Consider the following 18,473-nt stretch of genomic DNA (forward strand, 5'->3'; position numbering starts at 1 on the left):
CAGAGTAGCGGCGGCAGCGAGGAGGCAGAGTATAGATCGAGCGGGAGGCCCAGAGAGAGTTTAGATCAGAGCAGCGGCGGCAGCGAGGAGGCGGAGTATAAATCGAGCGGGAGGCCCAGAGAGAGTTCAGACCGGAGCAGCGGCGGCAGCGAGGAGGCAGAGTATAGGTCGAGCAGGAGGCCCAGAGAGAGTTCAGACCAGAGCAGCGGCGGCAGCGAGGAGGCAGAGTATAGATCGAGCGGGAGGCCCAGAGAGCGTTTAGACCAGAGCAGCGGCAGCAGCGAGGAGGCGGAGTATAAATCGAGCAGGAGGCCCAGAGTGAGCTCAGACTAGAGCAGCGGCGGCAGCGAGGAGGCGGAGTATAAATCGAGCAGGAGGCCCAGAGAGAGCGCAGAGCAGAGCAGCGGCGGCAGCGAGGAGGCGGAGTATAGATCGAGCAGGAGGCCCAGAGAGAGTTCAGACCAGAGCAGCAGCGGCAGCAAGGAGGCAGAGTATAGAGCGAGCGGGAGGCACAGAGAGAGTTCAGACCAGAGCAGCGGCGGCAGCGAGGAGGCGGAGTATAGATCGAGCGGGAGGCCCAGAGAGAGTTTAGACCAGAGCAGCGGCGGCAGCGAGGAGGCAGGGTATAGATCAAGCGGGAGGCCCAGAGAGAGCGCAGAGCAGAGCAGCGGCGGCAGCGAGGAGGCGGAGTATAGATCGAGCGGGAGGCCCAGAGAGAGCGTAGAGCAGAGCAGTGGCGGCAGCGAGGAGGCGGAGTATAGATCGAGCGGGAGGCCCAGAGAGAGCGCAGAGCAGAGCAGCAGCGGCAGCGAGGAGGCGGAGTATCGATCGAGCGGGAGGCCCAGAGAGAGTGCAGAGCAGAGCAGCGGCGGCAGCGAGGAGGCGGAGTATAAACCAAGTAGGAGGCCCGGAGTGAGCTCAGACTACAGCAACGGCGGCAGCGAGGAGGCGGAGTATAGATCGAGCAGGAGGCCCAGAGAGAGAGCAGAGCAGAGCAGCGGAGGCAGCGAGGAGGCGGAGTATAAATCGAGCAGGAGGCCCAGAGAGAGCGCAGAGCAGAGCAGCGGCAGCAGCGAGGAGGCGGAGTATAAATCGAGCAGGAGGCCCAGAGAGAGTTTAGACCAGAGCAGCGGTGGCAGCGAGCAGGCGGAGTATAGATCGAGCAGGAGGCCCAGAGAGAGCGCAGAGCAGAGCAGCGGAGGCAGCGAGGAGGCGGAGTATATATCGAGCAGGAGGCCCAGAGAGAGCGCAGAGCAGCGGCAGCAGCGAGGAGGCGGAGTATAAATCGAGCAGGAGGCCCAGAGAGAGTTTAGACCAGAGCAGCAGTGGCAGCGAGCAGGCGGAGTATAGATTGAGCAGGAGGCCCAGAGAGAGTTTAGACCAGAGTAGCGGCGGCAGCAAGGAGGCAGAGTATAGATCGAGCAGGAGACCCAGAGAGAGTTCAGACCAGAGCAGCGGCGGCAGCGAGGAGGCAGAGTATAGATCGAGCAGGAGGCCCAGAGAGAGTTCAGACCAGAGCAGCGGCGGCAGCGAGGAGGCAGAGTATAGATCGAGCAGGAGGCCCAGAGAGAGTGTAGACTAGAGCAGCGGCAGCAGCGAGCAGACGGCGTATAGATCGAGCAGGAGGCCCAGAGTGAGCTCAGACCGGATCAGTGGCGGTAGCGAGGAGGCGGAGTATAAATCGAGTCGGAGGCCCAGAGAGAGTGCAGACCAGAGCAGCGGCGGCAGCGAGGAGGCGGAGTAACTCCAGTGAAAACAACAACAAAAGCAACAACTGCATAACAGCTAAAGTGATGTCACAACCAGGGAAGGATCTGATTGGTGAATAGCTGGTAAGTGTTTCTAGTTAATAGTCTATTAAGTAAAGGCATGGCAGGGCAGCTCAGTCCCGTGGAATGCACATCCTGTGCCATATGGCAACTCCAGGATGTTTCCCGTGTCCTGGACAACCACATGTGCAGAAAGTGTCATCAGCTGGAGGAGCTCGAGCTCTGGGTTTTAGAGCTTGAGCAGCAGCTGGCATCACTGCGGTGCATCCATGAGGCTGAGATCTTCGTGGATAGCACTTTTCAGGAGGTGGTCACCCCACAGATAAAGAGTGTGCAGGCAGAAAGGGAATGGGTGACAGAAGAGGAGAACCGGGCAGGTATTGCAGGAGGCCCCTGAGTGCATCTCGTTCTCCAACTAGTATTCGGTTCTGAGTACTGGTGAGGGCGTTGATTCCTCTGGGGAGTAGAGCCAGAGCAAAGTCTGCGGCACCACGGGTGGCTCAGCTGCACAGGGGGTGAGGGAGAAGAGTGGGAAAGCAATAATGGTAGGGGATTCGATAGTTAGGGGAGCAGACAGGCATTTCTGCGGCCGCAGACATGACTCCAGGATAGTATGTTGCCTCCCTAGTGCCAGGGTCAAGGACGTCACCGAGCGGCTGCAGAACATCCTGAGGCAGGTGGGTGAACAGCCAGAGATCGTGGTCCATATCGGTACCAATGACATAGGTAGAAAGAGGGATGAGATCCCGCAGGCAGATTTCAGGGAGCTAGGAAAGAGGTTAAAAAGCAGGACCTCAAAGGTAGTAATCTCTGGATTACCCCTGGTGCCACGCACGAGTGAGTATAGAAATAGGATAGCGCAGATGAATGCGTGGCTGGAGAGATGGTGCAGGAGGGAGGGCTTCAGATTCCTGGGGCATTGGGACTGGTTCTGGGGGAGGTGGGACCTGTACAGGCCGGACGGATTGCACCTTAACAGGGCCGGAACCAATATCCTCGCGAGAAGGTTTGCTAGTGCTGTTGGGGAGAGTTTAAACTAATTTGGCAGGGAGATGGGCACTGTTAGATCCGTGTATCTTAATGTTGTGTCCTTCAATAATCAGACAAAAGACTGCAGGGAACGATCAACAGGTGTTTACTGAATGAGGGTTACTCTAGAACTAACTTTACAGATCACTACTCAGGGTTTATATACAGGTGTGGTCACTGCCGATAGTACAGTATACAGGAGCTGTAAAAAGTAGTTCTCCCCTTAAAGGTACATACATTACAATTCCTCCCCTTTTAGATTAACAGTACCATAACACTCATTTAACAATTAAATATCAAACTAATTACAATTAACACTTTTAACATGCAACATTAGCTGAAAATAGTCTATTTATAAATTCAGTCTTTGGGGAGGCTGCCTGATCCTTTCTGGATAGCGCCTTTCCCGAGTGTCTTGCTCTTGGTGCGGAGACGATTCCGGCCCCCTGTCGTCGGTTGGTTCATCAGCTTCAGATGCTACTGTTTCTGAGGTAGATGCAACCTGTACGTCGGGTTCCTCACCAGGTACGTATGGCCGAGACATGGGGTTGACTCGTTCCTGTGACTCTAGGATCTGGTCAGCATGGCATCTCACAATGTTCTCCCCAACATCCACTGTGTACATTAGTGGCCCCTGCCGTGTGCATATCGTTCCTGGTTGCCATTTCTCTGTTCGGTAGTCGCGGGCCAAGACTGGTTGCCCTACATTGAAGCTCCTTGTCGGCTTCTCATTGATGTGCTGGAATTGCTTACTCTCAACATCTCTTCGTACATTTGGTCTGAGCAAATCCAGACGAGATCTCAACCTTTGGTTAAAGAACATCATGGCCGGGGCCTGTTGGTGACTGCATGTGTCGCATTTCTGTAGGCTAACAGGAAATTGTCCACCTTACGCTGCAGTGGAATGTCGTCATCGCACATGGCCTTTACTGCTTTTTTAAAGGTTTGTACAAACCTCTCAGCCAATCCATTTGTGGCTGGATGATGCAGGGCGGATGTGTAATGCCTTACCCCATTCCTTTTCATAAATCTTCGAAAATCTTCGGACACAAACTGTGGTCCGTTATCAGAGCAAATCTGCTCTGGCAAGCCGTTCCTGGCAAAAATGGTCCGTAGGACTGCAATAGTTTTCTCCGTGATGGTGGAGGACATTTTGATCACCTCAGGCCATTTCGAGTGCGCATCCACGGCCATTAAAAACATTGAGTCCATGAATGGACCAGCAAAATCAATATGCACCCATTGCCATGGAGATGAGGGCCACTCCCATGGGTGTAGAGGGGCATGTGGTGGTGTATTTTGGACCTTCTGGCATCCTGAGCAGCTCTTTGTCAGGTCCTCGATTTGCTGATCGATCCCCGGCCACCACACATAAGCCATAGCAAGGCTTTTCATTTTCACCCCTCCCAGATGACCTTCGTGAAGCTCATTGAGCACTCTCTCCCTTAACTTGGGTGGAATTACCACTCGGGATCCACACATCAAGGTCCCCTGGCATACTGACAGCTGTTCTCTTCTGGATGAGAATGCTGGCAACAGTGAGTCGCCATGTGCTGGCCATCCCTTCACCGTCAAATCATATACCTGAGACAGCGTCGGGTCATTTCGGGTCTCCTTCTCTATACCAGCGTTAGTTACTGGCAAGCATTCAATTATAGTCAAATGAAATATTTCGACAGGATCCACTGCTGGTGCTTCCTCCGCAGTAGGCAGTGGCAGGCCTGATAGCCCATCAGCGTTTCCATGCTGTTTCGTGCCCTTATACTCGATGTCATATTGGTGCACCCCTAGAAAAAGGGTCCATCTTTGTAGCCGTTGCACAGTCATCACCGGAACACCCTTCTTTGGATTAAAGATGGAGACAAGTGGTTGGTGGTCAGTCAGCAAGGTGAACTTCTGCCCGTGCAGACAGTGATTGAGCTTTTTCACTCCCCACACTAGGCTGAGGGCCTCCCTGTCAATCTGGGCGTAGTTACGCTCGGCTGAGGTTAGTGACGGAGACGCAAAGGCTACTGGCCTCTCCGAGCCGTCCGGGAATTTGTGCGACAGCATCGCTCCAATGCCATAGGGTGATGCATCACACGCCAACCGAATTGGTAGTGCTGGGTTGAAATGAGCCAACACCTCTTTTGATGTGATCAATGCTTTGCTCTTCTGGAAAGCTCATTTACATTCGTCATTCCACTTCCATGGTACCCCCGTTTGCAGTAGGGTGTTCAGTGGGTGTAGTACGGTAGACAAATTCGGCAAGAACTTATGGTAGTAGTTCACCAGCCCGAGGAACGACCTCAGTTGTAACACATTTTCCGGTGCTGGAGCCTTGACTACTGCCTCAATCTTTTCAGGGGACTTATGTAACCCCTCTTCATCAATAACGTGGCCACAATACGAGATCTGCTTCTGGAAAAACTCGCATTTGTGGCGATTAGCTCGGAGCCCATATTCCTTCAATCTAGTGAGCACCTGCTCCAGGTTGGCGAGGTGATCACTGTCAATTTTGCCCGTGACCAGGATGTCGTCCAAATAACACTGGGTCCCTGGAATCCCTTGCAGGACTTGTTCCATTGCCCTTTGCCAAATAGCCGGAGCTGATGCTACCCCGAACACCAGCCGATTGTATTGGTAGAGACCTTTATGAGTGTTGATCGTGAGGTACTGTTTCGAGGCTTCTTCTACCTCCATTTGCAGGTACGCCTGGGCCAGATCAATCTTAGTGAAGCGTTTCCCTCCAGATAGCGAGGCGAAAATATCTTCAATCTGCGGAAGCGGATATTGTACAGTGTGAAGGATTGGGTTCACTGTCACCTTAAAGTCCCCACAGATGCGAACCTTCTTTGGTTCCCCAGGCGTATTACTCAACGACCTCTTCATTACAGGAACGATGGGTGTAGCCTACTCGCTCCAGGCCACTTTGGACAGTACTCCTGAATGTTCCAAACCTTCCAGCTCTGCTTCGACGGCTGGGCGGATCGCATAAGGCACCGGTCTGTCCTTAAAAAACTTTGGGCTTGCATTTTCCTCTATTTTGATCGTCGCTGTTATGCCTTTTAGTGTTCCGAGTCCCTGCTGGAACACTTCTTGTGCGTCAGTTAGCATTTTTGACAGTCGTCCAGGTGTGACGTCGTCATCCTTTTTGGCATCTACAGTCAGTGCTTGTATGGAATGCCTATCTAGCTGTATCTTCTGGATCCATTCACGTCCTAGTAGTGGTGGTCCTCCATCTGGCAATACATATAGGTCCATTTTTGGTGTTTCCTTGCCGTTATATATAACGTTCACCCTTATTTTTCCTTTGGGGTAGACTTTTTGCCCCGTGTACATCTTCAAGACAATCTTTGTATCTCTCAAGGGTATATGTGAGAATAGCTGCTTGTAGTCCCATCGATTTATGACTGTTAGGGCTGATCCTGTGTCCAATTCCATTTTCACTTGGACTCCTGCTATCTTGAGCGTGACCCAGATAGTTTGGTGATCCTCCGTTTTGATCACATTATGTCATTTCAGACAACCCAGCTCCTTGCTTCCGGAGTCTGTATCACTTTTCTGTTCGTCTGAACTACTCTCCGTCACCTTATGTACCTTCTTGTACTTCTCCTGTGGAGATTTCTTGCTGCTGGTTTTCTTTCCCGACCTGCAGACTCTTGCTATGTGTCCTACTTTTCCACACTGTCTGCACACTTTGTCCTTGAACCAGCAATCATTATGGTCGTGTGTTGTTCTGCCGCAGCGATAGCACTTCACTGTTCCGGATGACATTTCATTTGTGCCATATTCTTGCGGTCTCCGTTGTATCTCTGCAGCACCCCGTGCGCTGCTTCGTGTGATACTGCAATGCTGAAAGCCTTGTCCAGTGTAAGATCCTTTTCTGATAGAAGCCGTTTCTGGGTTCCTTCACTTTGAAGCCCACACACAAACTTGTCCCTTAAAGTATCTGCTAGTCCCGTTCCAAACTGGCAGTGTTTCGATAGCTTGCGCAGTTCCGTTAAATACTCAGCATTACTTTCATCTTTATGCTGGTTCCTTTTGTGAAACTTAAATCTTTCTGCTATCAGCAGCGGTGTGGGGTTTAAGTGGTCCTGTAGGATTGACACTATGTTTTCAAAATCCTTTTCTACTGGCTTCTCTGGGGTTTCTAGGTTTCGTAGTAAGCCATATGTTTTTGCTCCCATTGAATTCAACAATACCAGTGCTTTCTTGTCATCTGGCACTTCATTCGCCTTGCAGTATACTTCTATGCGTTCGACATATGTCGTCCAATCTTCGACTTCATTGTCGAACGCTGTGATACTGCCGCTCTTCGGCATTTTTGGGTGTGGTTAGACTGGCTTAAAATGGCGTCTCCCACGCTTTCCTTTCTTCCCCGCTGCGGCTTAAAATGGCGTCTTCCGCGCTGCTGCCAACGCCACTCTCGGCGGTCCTCGTGGCAAATGGCGATGCCCTGTGGGTTTCGTGCGCTGCTCCTGCGCTGCTGCCAATGCCACTCTCTGTGGTCCTCATGGCAATGGCAGCACGTCGCATTTTCCTCCGCGCCTCTCTCCCCTGTTGATGCTGCTCGGCCCTTGAACACCGGCTGCGCTCTGCTCTCTCTCGTCTCTCTCCCCGTTGACGCTGCTCGGCCCTTGAACACCGGCTGCGCTCTGCTCTCTCTCGCCTCTCTCCCCCGTTGATGCTGCTCAGCCCTTGAACACCGGCTGCGCTCTGCTCTCTCTCGTCTCTCTCCCCGTTGACGCCGCTCGGTCCTGAACACCAGCTGCGCCCTGTGCGCTCTGCCCTCTCTCTCTCCCCCATCGACGCTGCTCGGCCTTTTTCTGTGCCGCTCAGTCGGCTCTAGCCGCCGCTGTCCGGGAAGGGTCTGCGCAGTACCTGTTGCCAGCCCGTTTCGCTGGACCACCGTGACTGGAAAGCCAAGCCTGGCTCTCGACAGCTCCCCTGCGATGCTGAAATCTCCGCTGGATGACTGGGCGGTTGCCCGTGGTCGACGCCCGTGCTTCTGGACTCGACCTCCTTCCACTGTTCTCCAGGAGCGAATCCCTGGGAGGTGATGCAGAGTTGCAGGTAGGTTCGAATCTGCGTCGTCGCCAATGTTAGATCCGTGTATCTTAATGTTGTGTCCTTCAATAATCAGACAAAAGACTGCAGGGAACCATCAACAGGTGTTTACTGAATGAGGGTTACTCTAGAACTAACTGTACAGATCACTACTTAGGGTTTATATACAGGTGTGGTCACTGCCGGTACTACATTATACAGGAGCTGTAAAAAGTAGTTCTCCCCTTAAAGGTACTTACATTACAGGCACCATGATGTAACATTAGAAAGGGGAAATTGTTGTGTATGTAATATGTGTGCTACTTTGAACCTATGGACAGGACTGCACTACTTGTAGGGCGTAGTGATACGCAGTACCACTCCTGGCCATAGGGGTATAAATAGTACTGTGGGTACTGATCTCCCCTCAGTTCCCGCCTGTGGGCATGAAGTAAAGACCTACATATAGTCCCTACCTCCAACCAGTAAAGACCTGTTTGAGTTATACGTTTAAGTCTTTGTGTTAATTGTTCAATACAATACACATACTTAACACTGGCGACGAGTCAGGTTCTTACCCTGCGGCAGTTGAAGAGAGGTTTCAAACATCACCACCCCACTAGAAGCGACAGGCTTTAGGACTCTGAAGCCTCCATCAGCGACTGAGCACTGGAGTGCAGCAGCCATCCTGACAGCTTCCAGCGACTGACAGAAGTCTTTCTGCAGTTTCCTTGTTCAACCTAGGTGGTGGGGTAAGCCGTGCAGCGTTGGCTGCAAAGACAGGGCTGGGGAAGTTGGAGAAGATAAGGGCGATCGCAATCCCTGATAAGAGCCGCGGTGAAACGCGCGAGCGGGTAAGCCAGAGCCCGGGAGGGAGCGAGCAAGAGCCGCTTCGGTCGGGAGCCACTTCGCGATCCAGCGATCGCATCCGCTGATAAGGGCCGCACTCGGGCGATCGCGGCGAAGATAAGGGCCGCACTCGGGGGCTGAAGGGAGACGGCGTCGGGGGACGGGTGAAGACCGCCAAGCGCGGGAAAACCGCCATTTTGTGGGCGGAGGACGACGGCAAGAGCGGGAAGCTGCCATCTTTGATAACAAGTAAAGAAAATAAAATCTGAGAAATTGCAAATCTACAATGCCTAAACACGGGAATATTAGCACCTTTGATAGTGACCTCGAAGATTGGGCCATATATGTTGAAAGAGTAAAAAATTATTGTAAGGCCAATAAAATTCGTGACCAAGATAAAGCTCTAACATTATTAAATTTAATGGGTGCGAAGACATACGGGCAATTGAAACACCTGTTATCACCAGATGAACCGGCGGATAAGACGTTCGATGAGATTGTTACTGTCCTGAAAGATCATCTAAACCCCACGCCGCTGATGCTAGCGGAACGATTTAAATTTTACGACAGAAGGCAGCTACAGCATGAAAGCAATGCTGAATATTTGCTGGAATTGCGTAAATTAGCGAAATATTGCCAGTTTGGAACGGGACTGACAGATGCACTACGAGACAAATTTGTGTGTGGTTTATTTAAACAGGATACACAAAAGCGACTGCTCGAGGAGAATGAGCTGACGCTTGAGAAGGCGGTCACTATGGCAGCAGCACACGAAGCCGCAGCGAGAGGCACGGCAGTAATGCAGCTACGGTCACCGGAGCTCAGTGCACACAAATTGGGTGTGAGTTCTGGCAAATGTTATCGTTGTGGAAAGACAACGCATGATCAGAACCAGTGTTGGTTTAAAAACCAAGAATGTAGAACTTGTGGTAGGCTTGGACATATAGCTAGAGTATGCAGGTCAGGGAAGAAGACCAGCAACAAGAAGTCACCGCAAGGAAAATACGCAAAGGTACACAAGGTGACCGAACAGGAGTCCGATTCAGACGCTAGCAGTAATGAACTGGCTAGCTTAAGCTGTAATGAACTGGCTAGCTTAAGAGTACTCAACGCTGGTAAGGGTGCAGACCTCCAGACAATTTGGGTCACTCTTCAGATAGAAGGAGTCCAAGTAAAACTGGAATTGGACACTGGATCGGCATTGACGGTCATAAATAAGAAAGATTACGGAAAGTTATTCCAACATATTCCCCTACAGGATACGGGGATTATATTGAAAACATACACGGGGCAAAGAGTGTACCCCATCGGGAAAATAGAGGTTGCAGTGGTCCACAAGGGCGAAGACAGTCAAATAATGGACTTATATGTGATATCTGAAGGAGGTTCTCCACTACTAGGACGGGAGTGGATTAGGAAAATGAATATGGACTGGCATTTCCTACAAACAATAATGAGTGAGAACTCGGTGAAGATAGTCGGCCCAGACTCTGGAACGGATGATGGTAAGCCCAACTCAGGTGCAAAAGACAAAGTTTCAGCACAGAATTCCACTGAGCAACAACAACATAGTTTAACTGTGGATTCTGAGTCTGGCAAGTCTACTGATGTGCCCATTTCTGAGGGACACCGGGCTCGAACTCAACTCCATTTCAAACTACAACAGCAATTAGAACAAATGCTTCGCCGTTTTGAGCAAGAGTTGAATGCAACGAAAGAGTTCTTTGATATAGAGTTGGAGAATCTGGAAAGACAACAGAAGCAGCTGATGGAGAAAATGGAGCAGGAGCACACAAAACGTCTGATGTCAGAGGAGTTAACGGTCAGCCAACTCCTGCATATGCTGAAGGACAGGACTCTGAAGTGGGAAAAACTTGAACACGAACTTCAATATTCAAACGAAAGGGGTTCGGAGCTCTCAAAGGTTATTGGAAGAGCTGAGGTGGCAACACAGACTGAGATGACTGCAACAGAGCAGCCCTTGGATGCCAAAAGTACGCTGACTCACGTCAACGTAGAACAACAGACCGCTGAAACAGCTGCTCCGGTAGAGGGATTGAATAGTCCGATCAATCAATCTCCAAAAGAAGTTGAAGTAGTAAAATCTCAAATGAGGTCATTAGTAAACGACTTGCTGAAAGCCCAGAAAAAGCTGGATGAAGAGGTACGCATGAAGAAGTCTCTTCAGGAAAGATGTCTGGACTTGGAACAAAAGCTGGCTAACGCCCAGCTGGGTATGGAGGAAATAGAAGACCCTCTCGCTGGCCTAGATCAGGACGACACCGAATATTACTATGTCCTGTCCTGCCCAACTTGTAACTTCGACTCCCACCATACAGAAATCATGGAGGAGCACCGAAAGTCTACGGAACATCGGGAGAAGGTGGCTCTACTACGGAAAAAGGAGGAAGAGAAGGAGGAACTGCGCATGCAGCTGACAGTGGAGCCCAGAGAGTCTCCAAGAAGCAGAAAAGGAAAAGTCGAAACAGAAGATGACCCATCTGAACCATTATTACCTCTACCAGATCACACACGTGGTCCCTCCGAACGGAGCCAATTCAGTTCGGAAGTTCAAACTGTTAAATCCATGGAAGGACTATTGAATGAGTCACTCCAGCAATGTGAACCGACTACACCACAGAGATTGAATCTGTGAACTGTTTTCCGCAGAGACTGAATCTGTGATCTGTTTTGACATGAAGTTATCTATGTATCTATGTTATTCTGTTATGTAAACCTGAAGTTATATATGTATATATGTTATTACGTTATGTTAAATGGGGAGATGACTGTAAAGCTAGGAAGGGAGGAATGTTGTGTATGTAATATGTGTGCTACTTTGAACCTATGGACAGGACTGCACTACTTGTAGGGCGTAGTGATACGCAGTACCACTCCTGGCCATAGGGGTATAAATAGTACTGTGGGTACTGATCTCCCCTCAGTTCCCGCCTGTGGGCATGAAGTAAAGACCTACGTATAGTCCCTACCTCCAACCAGTAAAGACCTGTTTGAGTTATACGTTTAAGTCTTTGTGTTAATTGTTCAATACAATACACACACTTAACAGAAATAAAGTGCTCAAAGGATTGGGAGAGGCAGAGAGCACTAAAGTGAGAAATAGTCAGGTATTAGTTGGGGTCAAACTAAGAGAGAATACACAATGGTCTAAGATGGGTTTATGAACACATGAAGCGTATTAAACAAGGTAAAGTGAGCTGCAGGCACAAATAGCCACATGGGAATATGATGTCGTGGCAATAACTGAGACCTGGCTCAAAAAAGGGCAGGATTGGATATTAAATATTCCTGGTTATGAAGTGTTCAGGAAAGATAGGGAAGGAAAGATAGGAGGTGGTGTGGCAGTATTGGTCAAGGAGAATGTTACAGTGATGGAGAGGGAGGATGTCCTGGCGAGGTCAAGGACAGAATCTATATGGCTAGAGTTAAGAAATATTAGAAGTGCCATTACACTACTAGTTGTATTCTATAGACCACCAAATAGTGGAAAAGATATGGAGGAGCAAATCTGCAGAGAAATTAGAGAGGTGCAAGAACTATCGAGTAGTAATAATGGGGGGCTTCAACTATCCTAATACAGACTGGGATCGTAATAATGTTAAGGGCAGAGAAGGGGGAGAATTTCTGAAGTGTGTTCAGGAGAACTTTCTTGATCAGTATGTTTCTGGCCTGTAGAGGGAGGAGGCATTGCTGGATCTGGTTCTGGGGAATGAGGTAGGTCAAGTGGAGCAAGTGTCAGTAGGTGAACATTTAGGGAACAGTGATCTTAAGGTTTAGATTAGCTATGGAAAAGGGCAGAGAGCAGTCCAGAGTAAAAGGGCTCGATTTTAACGCAGCCGACAGGTGGGCTTTTAGGCATGTGGGGGTTAAAATCGCAAAAGCTGGGGGGTTGGGCCCCTCCCCACCTGGTTCCCGCCTCCATGCCATTTTAACCTAGGTGTGTCTGATGGACCCAAATCAGTCCCGCCTGCAACAGGCGAGACTGGTCTTTAGGGCCCTTAAACAGCACTAATTGGCCTTTATAATCCCATTTTAACAGGCCCTTGCCTGTTTAACCCTTTTCCCACGTAAAACATGCCTGGTGGGGATCACGCCTGTGAAACCTGGCATGAACACTATTGGTTTGCTGACAATCAGCTGCAGGTCCAACATTAAAGAGGATATTTGATCAGTCATCATTTGCAGGTGGCAGGACTTTGTTGTCTCAGGCCTGGGGCAACTTTTACCAGGCCTAACCACACCTGTGGAAGGTTGGGGCCTCACACACTTCTCCAGTGTGACCTCCTCGAGACCCCTCTCGCCACCCTCACTCAGCGCTTCCTCAACTGAGGCATCTACCAGAAGCATGAGAGGCCTTTTTTTCCTTCCCTTCTTGGCATTAGAGGACCTCCAGCCCCATTCGCAAAATGACACACGCCACAACTGCAGAAGTTGCCATCAGAATTTTTATGAAAAACAAACAACTGATGGCATTTTTACAAAATACACAGCATTTCACCCAAGTGACTACCCTTGTGACTATTTGTGCTTTATTTTCCTCTTACGCGTGCTCCTACGTAGTGCTTCCCCTGTGGCTTCAGCAGATGTGGAGGCCCTTTGCTCACTTTCCTGCTGCTCCTGTCTCAACACCTTTGGCGGGCGTCCTCTGGGGTGGCGAGCCTGTGAGGGCTCACCAGCCATCTGCTGCTCCTGCGGCTGTGCAGGGGTTGAGACCTCTATTTCCGTTGGGTGTGGACTCCGGCGGGGCTCTGACGGGCTCTGCAGTGGCATGGAAGTGTGAGCGCTTGGAGAGGAGCCCCCACTTCCTTGAGGTTTGCCACCAACCTCCCTCTCATGGGTCAGGTCCCCCTCAGTGCCTGCAAGTGGCTTGAGAGCAGCTTGCTGCACATCAGGGGGGCCATGGGGACCCGTATCTACAATGGCAGTCCTACTCAGAAGGACTTCCATGAAGGTTTGGTTTCTCTGTTTAATAGATGCCCATCGCTCCTCAAGAGATGTCATTCTATTCTGAACACTCACCATGTTTTTCATACCCTGGCGGCTAACCTCCTCCATGGCCGTATCCCTCCTCTCCTCTACCGTTGCCCTCCTCACCTCTACCGTAGCCATCCTCTCCTCTACAGTAGCCAGCCTTACCATGGAGGCAGCAATCATTTCTCCGTAGGTAGCCATCCTTTCCGTGTTCATGCGTTCATGCGCCAATGACTCCACAAAGGCTCTGCTCATGTTCGCTATGGACTCCTCCATTCGCTCCACACTCACAGCGACCCTCGAGACAAAGCCTGCCAGAGACTCCTGCATCTGTGCATGGAGTTCCATCACCTCTGATCTTACGGATGGACCCAGAGGCAGAGGGTCGACATGCAGCTGAGCCGAGCTGGCAGAGTCCTGCGCCCTCCGACGAGGACTCTCCACTACTGTCCCTGTCTCCACAATCTGCTGATGCTCACTTGTGAGCTGTGATACACCAGGTGACAACACTACTCTATGTCCCGAAGGTCCCACCGAGGTGTGAGTGTCTGCGCTGGTGCTGGGTGCGCTTATTTCTGCTGACGCTGCGCCCTCAGAGGTTGCAGATTCCTCTGAGGAGTCTGGAACCTCAGGCTCTTCCTCCTGCACAGTGGGGACGGGGGCTCTCGATGGTCCTGTGGGGGTGTCAAGGAAAAAGTTAGAGATGTGATGCCAAGGTTACATGCACATTGCATTTTGCAGATGATCATAAGTCCATATGATGTAGCTTCAGAATCATTATCAGTGACTCATGTAATGCCAATGAGAGAGATGGAAAACTATTCTGTCACCAGCTTGCGGGGCTGCTCCGGTCTGTCCTTCCCCAACGTCCACATCTCGGTCAGCCCCGGCAATCTCCAAGATGCCTTCCTCCCAGGGGGTGAGCTGGGCTAATGAGGGCGGCCCTCCTCCTCTCCTGGCTCACTCTCTCCTGTTGTGAGCTCTCTTTTCCTGCAATGAGGGAGACAAGTGGAGGTTGAATGAGAATGAAGGAGTGAGTGCAGAGATTGCATAGCATAGATACTTAGAAGGAGACAAAGATGGAGTGAGGTTGCAATACCAAGGGCCCTCCCTGTGTGTTGTCAGTTGTGTTCAAAGCATCAGAGTGAGAGGGAGTGTGAGAGCTGCATGGTGGCATAGTTCTGTACATGTGAGCATAGAGAGAGAGGGAATGGGTAAGGGTGCATGGATGTGAGTGTCAAGTGGGATGTGGAGGAAGAGATTGCTAAAGCTGAGTGCTGGTGAGGAAAGGCAATGGGGATCAGATTGAGGGTTGTGCTGCCTCTCCCTCTAACTTAACCTCACTGTATGTATTTAACTTAATTATATATGTATAACCTACCTGTTGGGGCCGTTGCCCCTTTAACTTACCTTTAGGGCCATTGCCCCTTTAAGACGCGCCTTAGTGTGCTGATGTCACGTCACGTACGACATAGCGTGCTGACGTCACGGCACGTACGACGTGACGTGCGTGAGGCGGCTGCCGGCCCGACTCGGCCTTCCAGAAAGGCCACCGGCACAGCCCGGCCGAGCGTCTTCGGCCGCATCTACCAGCCGCCCGGAGCGACGCGATCTTCCGCTCCCGCGGCAAGCACCGGCTCAGCCTGGCCTCCAGCTCCCGCTCCCGACTTCGGCCTCAACGGCCAGAAATGCGACCACGCGCATCACGTGACGCCCCAAGCGCGGACAACGCGACCGAGCGTGATGAGGTCATCACGCTCCCCACAGGACTGCTACGTAGTCCTCGTGGAGTCCTCGCTGGGACACAGACCTACACCACGGTGCTCCTACAGCAGCACAGGCTCCGAGCAGTTGTATTGTCCCCATGCTTGAGTCTTGGAAATTGTTTGTCTGTAAGTATTCTAGAATGCTATAGATGATTAGTGTGCACTGTATGTTGTAGAAAATGTTTAGTTGTAACTTTTCTCTGTCTAGCTGATTAACTAGTAGCTGTATTTTGATACACTATGTACAGGGTTAATTTAAAGAGAATGCCTCCCAGTTTACTAAATGTACTGTGTTGCTCAGGCGTACCTAAATTTGTGTATACATATCAGTTATGCGCTTGTATACTAATGTGTGCTTCCATTTCTGTGTTGTATTTCAGTTTTACAATAATAAGAATCTTTCAGTAAAGCGTTACAAGAAAAGTCAAGCCTTGTGATTTTTATGGGAAGATATCAAGTTGTTCGCTATCTGTCTAGCTCTGCATAGGATCGCGTTGCGAGGGCAGAATAGTAAAAAGACAACAGCACAGCGGGCTCAAGCACAGGAAGATACCACTCAGCTACCATGAGTGCGCTCAGGAAGACAATATACCATAGAGGACGTCGACCAGCTAATCGAGAAGCATGAGCCTCTCCGAGCAAACACTGCCAAGTCACAGTCCTCTAAAGTATCCTCTAGGTCATCTCGGCGGTCCAGCAGACCGTCGTCATCGACAGCTTCTGCAGCCGCCAAAGCACGTGCCAAGGCAAAAGCTGCCCAGGCTCAATTGTCCTTCGCTGAAAAAGAAGCTGACCTTATGAAGCAGAGAGCCGACCTCGACGCTAGTGTGATGAAGCAGAGAGCTGACCTCGAAGCTAGTATGATGAAGCAGAAAGCTGACCTTATGAAGCAGAGAGCCGACCTCGACGCTAGTGTGATGAAGCAGAGAGCTGACCTCGACGCTAGTGTGATGAAGCAGACGGCACAGTCCTCTAAAGTATCCACTAGATCATCTCGGCAGTCCAGCAGACCGTCGTCATCGACAGCTTCTGCAGCCGCCAAAGCACGTGCCAAGGCAAAAGCTGCCCAGGCTCAATTGGCCCTTGCTGAAAAAGAAGCTAGTGTGATGAAGCAGAAAGCTGACCTCGCTGCCAGTCTCCACATTCTCCAAAGCCAGAGAGCTGCCGCTGCCGCTAAAGCTAAAGCCGCAGCTTATGAAGAAGGTGAGGAGAACGAAGGCGGGGAGCCCAGCCAGGAAACATATGTTCTGGGACAGCCCCTCAGTCCAGTGCAACGTACAAGTGAGTATGTCCAACAACACTCCAAATTGTTCTCCAAGGAAACATCCAACTATCTCGACGCAGAACCAGCTACTCACCACAGTAGCAAACAGCCTGTTTTTGGAGACACTGAGCTTAAAGGAGAAGAAACAAGCAAGACTTACCTACAGAGACCTCCATAGCACTCGGCCAATCCAGCCAAGCAGTCCCCACCCGAGCCACAGGGTACACAGGACCTCGCTGGGTGCATTATCCGCCGAGAGTTGTTGAGTTCAGGCCTTCTGGAGTTAGATGGCCGTCCTGAAAGTTGTTGGCCATGGAAAGAGTCCAACCTGAGACTACACAAGGTAGCATCGAACAGTGGACAGGTGATGGAAGCCTTCCCTGCAGAGGACCGTGCCAAGGATCTGAAGGATTTGCACCTTGGAGTGGATCCTCCCCCCGTTCAACGGAGCCTGGGGCTCTCCTGGAACCTGGAAACAGACAGCGTCACATTCCTGGTGTCCCGTGAAGAAAGGCCATTCACACGGAGAGACGTCCTGTCCACAGTCAACAGTTTGTACGACCCTTTGGGGTTCGTAGCTCCCATAACAATGCAAGGAAAAGCATTAGTACGGGAACTCTCATCGGATCAGAGTGAGTGGGATGCTCCACTCCTCCCAGAAAAGGAAGCAAAATGGAACCTACAGTTGATCAGAGACAAGATTGACATCGATGTGGGCGCCGTCAAGTTCTTCACGGACAGCAAGATTGTACTTGGTTACATCCACAACTCCACAAGAAGGTTTTATGTGTATGTTTCCAACCGGGTGACTCGTATCAGACGATCCACTCACCCTGACCAGTGGTGCTATGTCTCCACAGACCTGAACCCTGCAGACCATGCTACCAGGTCTATAGCAGCAGCACACCTACAGCAAAGCAGTTGGTTCTCGGGCCCCTCTTTCCTGTCTAATGTCAACACAGAGGAGACTCCTGAGTCCAATCCCTTCACCCTTGTGGAGCCTGAAGCTGATACTGAGATTCGGCCTGAAGTTACGATCCTGGTCACCAAAGCCTCAGAATCTCAGTTGGGCTCACAACGCTTCGAGCGATTCTCAAGCTGGAGAACACTCTGCCGAACCACAGCCTGACTCATTCATGTAGCAGCATCCTTCAAGGGGAATTCGGACAACATAGAACGCAAAGGATGGAAATGTTCTAAAGAAGTATCCAGCACAAGTGAGCCTTCACAAGCCAAAGGTGTGATCATTCGCTCTGTCCAGCATGATGTCTTCAAGGAGGAATTCAAATGTCTTGAAGAGGGACAGACATTCCCCAAGCAAAGAGGAGAGTATTTATCCACCCTACAGAGCCGTAGGAAATGGACAGAAGACAAGCCAAACGTCAAAGTGAGAGACGTTGTCTTGCTGAAAGACAGCCAAACACGCAGAAATGAATGGCCAATGGGCCTGGTTGTCAAAACTCTGCCGACCAGGGACAAGAGGGTCCGCAAGGTGGAGGTGAAGATTGTCAAGGAGGGGCCTATCAAAGTGTTTCTGAGGCCAGTCTCAGAGATCGTAGTCCTCCTTTCTGAAGTAACCTAGAGAACGGACTCTGAGTATGTTGCAGCCAAAGGACGTTTTCTTCAGGTTTATTTTGTATCTGTAGTGGTACAATGGAATTGTACCAAGCGGGGAGTGTGCTGCCTCTCCCTCTAACTTAACCTCACTGTATGTATTTAACTTAATTATATATGTATAACCTACCTGTTGGGGCCGTTGCCCCTTTAACTTACCTT

At 50.7% G+C, this 18,473-nt stretch overlaps 1 protein-coding gene across 1 annotated transcript in view; it reads left to right on the forward strand.

The window, feature by feature from the left end:
- Nucleotides 1-16,018, forward strand: part of LOC147116231 (uncharacterized) — a 55,759-nt gene extending 39,741 nt beyond the window's left edge. The window contains exons 3-4 of the mRNA XM_085992024.1: nt 334-1,832; nt 15,814-16,018. Coding sequence (XP_085848150.1) covers nt 334-1,284 — 951 coding nt within the window. The 3' untranslated portion in view covers nt 1,285-1,832; nt 15,814-16,018. The remainder of the gene's footprint in view (nt 1-333; nt 1,833-15,813) is intronic.
- Nucleotides 16,019-18,473: the final 2,455 nt, after the last annotated feature.

The sequence above is a fragment of the Somniosus microcephalus genome, chromosome 6 (assembly GCF_052327205.1).
Source record: "Somniosus microcephalus isolate GS21.2 chromosome 6, FLI_Smic_1.0, whole genome shotgun sequence".
NCBI lineage: Eukaryota > Metazoa > Chordata > Chondrichthyes > Squaliformes > Somniosidae > Somniosus > Somniosus microcephalus.